Below are 7,261 nucleotides of genomic sequence, written 5' to 3' on the forward strand. Positions count from 1 at the left end.
AGAAAAACAAATTCCTAAACACCAAAATAGCTGAAAAGCCATAAAAACTAAACCGCATTCGAGCACAAATGCATTGAGATATGAATTTGAAGGTTTTTTGATTTGCTGATTAGATTCACCAATGCGCATAAAGATGTCAAACTGTTATATAATTTAAAAACTGAAAAAGAATGCTCGCAATAGAGCATTCGAAGGGTCTGAGGTGTTCAATATCGCGAAAACCTTGACGCATTTTTCGAGTTAAGAAATTCGTGGGCTTGCTTGTGGGTTTACCAATCGACAAAAAAATAAATCAACAGTTTCGAAATTTAATTTTGTTTGAGATATTTTTCTTTTCTTCTATCTTATCGATAAAAAATTTAAACAATTCTAGTTTACAAAACTATCTTATTTACAATGTATTTCAGTGATTAGTAAGGTCTTCTATTTTATAATAGGTATGTTAATCGCACATAATATTATTATATTTTAAGTATAATGAGTATATAAATTAAAATTTAATAATTAATAATAAAAAAATGCTAACCTTCAAATTATTGCTTCTTTAATTTATTTATTTAATACAAATAGAAATTTTTTTTATTAAAAAATTTTTTAATAAATATTTTAACAAACATAATTGCAAATGATTAAATTTATTGTAAGTAAGCGAGCATATTAACAAGATCTTACTCTCCTTTAAAGCAATTGAAAGTGTAAAAGCAATATAAAGTTATTATCTTTAAATTAGCCTTAAAGTAAATAACTATCAAAGAATGAAATAAAGATTTACCAAACATAAAATAATCTTTAGTTTTAAAATAAATTGTACTTTAAAGAAAAAGTTATAATCTAAACTTTTTATTAGTTTAATTTTACTCATAAAATAAAAAGATAAATAAATAACAAGTGTTTGCCTTAAACTGGAATTTATTAAAAAAAAAATCAAATAAAAAAAATTAATTAATTAAAATAATAAGACTATATAACAACTATTCTTTAATAATAAATTCACATAATCATAAGTAATATTGTACGATAAATATTATTAAAATATGAAATTCAATAAATTTGCATTAAATTATTAAAATAAAATAAATTTGAGACTCTGGAGACTCACATAAATATAACATATAATTCATATATATATTACAACATAATATGGTATCGAATTATCTCATACTAATCAAATCCATTTGTCCCATGATAAATGTGAGATATTGAAAAATGTTTCTCTCTGTGTTGTAATTTCTAATTTAGAAAATTTTTTAATTATAAACTTTTTTTGTAATTTTTTGGTTTAATTTAATTAAATCAAGAAATAGTTCGAAAAGTTATTTAAATTAATTCGTGTAGCTTTACGGTTCATTACCTTACAATATGTAAATAAAGGGGTAAAAATTTCGTGCTTTTGATTTGGTAACATTCTTTCAGAGACGTATGTCATTCAGTCTATTATATATATTGTTCAATTTTTTCAATTTACAATATATGTAGTTTAATAACCGCGAAACGTGTTAAAATTGTGAAAACTTACTACAAAAATGGGACGATTTCAGTAATATGACTTATTTTCCGCTTAGTAGATACATTAAATTGGGTTAGTGAAAATCTGCAAGTAACTATCGATAGACCACTGCAAACACAAAAAATTACTGTGTGATGCGACAGTTATATAGGGTATAGAGTCGAAATTTTTTAAAAACAGTGATTGGGCGACACAAACCGCCAATCTTGATTGCTATAGCAAGATTATTACCAATAGTTTGTGGCGTGATACTGAAGTTATCCATGAAAACTGCACGACACGTCCAGCTCTGCTCGTGTTAATTTCTAGGAACACGACCAGAATAAATTTTCTGGATATGTAGACATGTTGGGAGTGTGAATTAGGCTCCAAAGCCATTTGTCACCATTACAATTATTTTTATAGGCGTGTCGTTTAATGGAACTATCTTCAAACTCTCAACTCTCTGTGATCTTAGTTAGGTTATTGCCCAGCTGTTGTCAGCTAAGTATTTATAAATCATAAATACTTAATAAATATCAGAATAAGATTCAGTGGAAAAGTTCCGTGAAAAACTTTTGAATGATGTTGTATATCACATCTAATAGCAAACATAATGTCTTAATGGTATTATGAAATAAAAGTTTAATTAAAATCTGAGCAATAGCGTATTTTATAATAGTTACTGTTTCTATCCATTATGAATTTTTTATTTTAATTTTAATTTTTTATTTGAATATAGTGTGGCATATCTCAATTAGCACAACGCATTATGGCTGTTCTAACAAGTGCCATAATGCGTTTCACGAATTTCGTTTAGTGGCTGTTTTCTAAACTACCAGAACGCGTTCATTTTGTTGTTTTTTTTACACAATTTTTTTTTAGCATTTGGTTATAATAAATATAAATAAAAAATAGCATGAATACAAAAATATAACTCAAACTCTTTCAAATAAGTTTATTTAAAATATATATATTATATATAGATTTCTAACAGCCTTTCTGTAAGTTAATATTAAAAGAAAATAAGCTTCAAAAAATTTATTTTCTTTTTATTTTTTTTTATTCATATATAATGAGTACTAAAATAGATTTTAGTACTCATTTTGTATTGGTGGGAATGTGTCGGAAAAATATATTTATTTGAAATGCTATGTATAAAATATCAGCCTACTACACAGGGGTAACTATTGCGAAAATCAATATAAATGGATTTATATTCCCTGTTAAAGTAATATCTTCAATAATCGATTAACTTTTCTATGTTATCAAACTCAATGACTCCCATTTTTAAACAGGGTTGATTTTTTGTAAATAATCAAATAGTTCTAAAAGTGAAGTGTGGTTTTATATTCAGTTATTATCATTGTTAGATATTTTAGTATCACTTCTATTTTTGTATTTATTTTTTAAAGTAATACTTCAAATAAAGGTTGTAGGTGTTTAACTTCCTACCTTATTTGACTTTTATGATTTCTATAATGCTATTTTAAAATTTTTGGAATTCCTTGTAAATAAATTTAAAATATCTATTATAACTAAAACTAAAATCCAGGAATTTTTTTATTTTACTATGTATATATACTATGTATACTATGTATATCTATTATTAAATAAAATGTTAATATGTGTTCTTTTAAATAAAATCAACAACCCAAAACAAATTAATTTATACGAATACGAAAATTTGTTAATAGTTTCGCATATGCAAATTAAATAACTCTTTTTCGAATGAAAATTAAAAAAATAAAAATTTTCGTTTGAAATAAATGAAGTCATTTGACCTAACAAATTTTCATAGAATTTTCAACAGGAACAACTGAACCCAGCGATGGGTGTTGAAAGGCGAAAGAATACACAAGAACACGATCGATATGTGCTAAAGCTAAGCAATAGATACTTTGGAAGAGAATCCATCTACAGAACGAAAGCACTTTAATTGTGAATTTCTTTAGTTTAACGCTGCAGGGGAATCACGCTTTGTTGATTAAAAATGAAACGAAGCATTTTTAGAATATTTTTAAGTGGCATGGAGAACACTTCAGATGCTCAGTAATTTTATGCGGCTTAATATTGCATAACGATATGGGTTAAGCGAAAGAAATGTTATATAAAATAGGTATTAATTGTGCACTTAACATTATTCCTTTCCTCTGCCTATAAACGTACACCAGCCAAAGAAAAATAGTATACTAAATACTAGAGAATTAAGCAAATTATAGTCTTGAAAGAAAAACAAATTAGTAAGGTAACAATAAAGATGTTCATTTAAATTCTCTAGATACACTTTATTAATTTTAGTACTTTTAGCATAATTAAGCAATTTCAGTATCTATAGTAATAATGTTTATTAGTAACGTTCAATGCGCCGGCAAAACAAAAGACTTAAGCCGCAAACATTATTTATAAATAAGATTTCCTTTTCATTCAATAATTACTTAGACTCGTACGAGGATTTTATGTTATTGTTTTTTTATTTATAAATATTAAACCTTAAACACTTAAATTTTACGTTATTAGTGTATTATATACAATATATTAAAAAGATATATATATTGAAACTAATTGTCATCATGCGGTTGCATTACAGATTATTAGAAAACATTTAGATAAGTTGGGAATAATTGTTTAACTTCCAATTTGTTAAGATACTTTATTCATACTTAACATATTTATTTGTTAGTAGAAGCGACAAGGGTAGACTGTAATCTATAAGATTATGAAGAAATTCCCTTAAAATAAAGCAAGTAATATAAGAAACCACTCCATACCTCAGGAACCCTGATTTATTTAGATCAACAAAAGCCGAAAAAGGCACTATACTCATTTCCTAGAGATTACATGATATTATCAGATAAGTAAGATTAGGTTAAGATGGCGTGTCGGCATATTTGAAGCAATAGTTGGAGGAAGGAATCCACACCTCAGGAACCCTGATTTATTTAGATCAACAAAAGCCGAAAAAGGCACTATACTCATTTCCTAGAGATTGCATGATATTATCAGATAAGTAAGATTAGGTTAAGATGGCGTGTCGGCATATTTGAAGCAATAGTTGGAGGAATAAGGCGTAGAGGTAGACCTTGTCTCCGCCAAACATTTTTTTTTTTTGATTATTAAGACAATTTTAAGAAGTATTGTTAACAGAATATTAAAATGGAATATTGCTTTAAAAATAATATGTAAAAACCTATTTTCAACCTATTTCGCTTGCAACATTGACACTTCCAATAATAGTATCTCAATGTGATTAATAGTATTAAAACTACGAAAAACTATATGCTACCAAAGCCCAACATGATGGGTATTTTGCAATGCTAAATACTCAATTAAAAAATCAAAATTTGTGATAATTGATCATTATTCAAAGTTTTTAAAAGTAAATTACATTTTGCTCTCCAGACCCTAATCTCATTAATTAGTATCATACCCAAGTCTATTTCGAGAATAACTAATATTACTTCTCCAAACATTTACGCATAATTTTATTTAAATTAATTTCTCTGATTTTATTTACATTTCTTATGAAGAAAAAGAATGCAAGAAGACTAAAATTATTATTTAAACTACAAAGCAAAATGTTTTTCGTTCCCGCCTAAAGAGCCTTCAATTGCTTGATGGAGGGCAAAAATGACAGCTAGACAAATTCACACGCGGTCATCAAAGGTGAACAAAAAGGAATTTTCACACAATTTGTACCCATCTTTCTTCTACCGGCGAGCAGTGAACTTCTGGGGCTTGAGTACATTTTGCTTATAAATCAAAGCGTGTCTGAGCTGAGTCTCGAGCGCACCGACTGCATACCATCTGGAAGCCATTGCGCGAAGATAGGAACCCTTAAAGGATCTACAGAAAAGCGTATATGTATGTAAATTAAAAATTATGTTTATTATTTTTCTTTTTTCACTTAAACTCAGATTTTATATTAAAAATTCTTGTTTTTAAGTTATTTTTCTTACGTCAAAGTGCATGAAGTGTGAAGTATCTAAAGATGCCTTCAACTTAGTGTTTACATGCTTACGAAGAGTATGTGTCTATAACATTGTTGTCTTGTGTATTTAAGGTACTTTTAATTTTAAGATTGTTGTTGTTATTATTATTATTATTATTTTGCTAAAACTTTAAATGAAAACAGTTTGCACATGTATCTGAGGCAAAATACCACAAAAACTGCGTGAACTTCTTAAGCGGAAGTTCAAGGCGTTCACTCAATTGAATCGTGTAAATGTTGAAATATAAACGCGCAGAAACTCATGCGGTCAATGGCTTCGAAAAATCTGATTTAGTTTATAGATATAAATTATTTTTTAATTTCTATAATTTTTAATTTTGAATCAAAAATTATTAAACGTTTTTTCGTTTAGTATAATAATTGTGTGACCTAATAAAATTTTTATTTGATTTTTTATTTTTATTTTTTTTTTTGATGAGATGATTTCATGATGAGATAAGTTCAAAATATTGACACTGACTTAAATTTTTGTGTTAAAATTATTTGAAGATATTATTTCCTGTATAGCTTAAAAAGTTTGATTATCATTTTCTACAATTTTTACGGGAATCTAAAATTAATTAGATAGCTGAGTTAGTGTGCTCAAATTATTTGAGATAATATACATATATGTTTATCTATGTAACTGTAGTGATACTCTGTGCTCCAATCAGTATTCGTGGTTATAGTGCACGACTGTTTAATTATGCTTATTTCAAAAAAAAAGGAAGTCATTTTAAAAAATAATATACATATTTAACAAAAAATTATACATTATATATCGAGTGTTTTTTTAGTTGCATAAGAACTATCAATATCGATAACGTTGATTTGAGAGCTGAGAATGTCAAACTGTGTTAGTGTTTCTGTTCAGTAAGGTTTGAATATTTAATACAGATTTTAAAAAATAGATCTGTTCATAGAGTACTTCTTCGAAGAATTGTGTTTAGGGATGAGGGTCATTTCTGGTAAAATGGCTACGTCAATAAACAAAATTTCCATATAAGGAGCGAATATAATCATCAAGCCATTCAAGAATCACCATTGGATCAATTAAAATTGCCATTTTGGTGCTCCTTAGACGCCGACAGTAACACCAGTCTTTATTTCTTTTGAAATTTGGAAGAATCTGCCGGTGAATGGCGAGCGCTATCGCGCCAGCGATGCTGACAGAATTTTTGTTTCTAAAAACTGATTAGTTTAATATCGACTACATTTGGTTGCAACAAAATAGCTCAACTTGCCATACAGCATGCTTAACAAACGAGATATTGCGAAATCAATTTGGTAACAAATTTATTTCCAGAAGTGATCCTGTTGTTCGTGAGATTTAACGCCTGTCCATTACTTTTATAGGGTTGTGTTAAGTCATTGGTTTATGCCGACAAACCAGCAACTCTTGAAGCATAAGAAACCATTGACGTCTTATTGCAAAAAATAGTCAAAATTTGGTCTGTTCGAATAGACCATGTAACTCACAGCCGTGGCGTACATATGCCGAAAATCATATTCAAAAAATAAACACCATGAAATTATGTACCAGATTACAATAAAAAATTTTATTCTAACAATATATCTTATCATTTTAAATTCTCATGCAACCAAAAAAAAAACATCTGAAATAAAGAAAGCTTCTAAGGGTAAAGGGAAAATGTCTTTTGGGGTATAAGAAAGTACTATTCGATGCATAAAATGTGCGGATGCAGACGTGTGCAGTCGCAATGAGAAAAATGTTAATAACTGCACTAGGACCCATTCAACATATTCTGCAGATTTAGCTCCCC

At 27.8% G+C, this 7,261-nt stretch overlaps 1 protein-coding gene across 1 annotated transcript in view; it reads left to right on the plus strand.

Annotated features, from left to right (window-relative positions):
- Positions 1–7,128: 7,128 nt before the first annotated feature.
- Positions 7,129–7,261, plus strand: part of LOC119683744 (RING finger protein nhl-1-like) — a 4,118-nt gene continuing 3,985 nt past the window's right edge. Inside the window, exon 1 of the mRNA XM_038097575.1 lies at positions 7,129–7,140. Coding sequence (XP_037953503.1) covers positions 7,129–7,140 — 12 coding nt within the window. The remainder of the gene's footprint in view (positions 7,141–7,261) is intronic.

Source organism: Teleopsis dalmanni, chromosome 2 (assembly GCF_002237135.1).
Source record: "Teleopsis dalmanni isolate 2A chromosome 2, ASM223713v2, whole genome shotgun sequence".
Taxonomy (NCBI): Eukaryota; Metazoa; Arthropoda; class Insecta; order Diptera; family Diopsidae; genus Teleopsis; species Teleopsis dalmanni.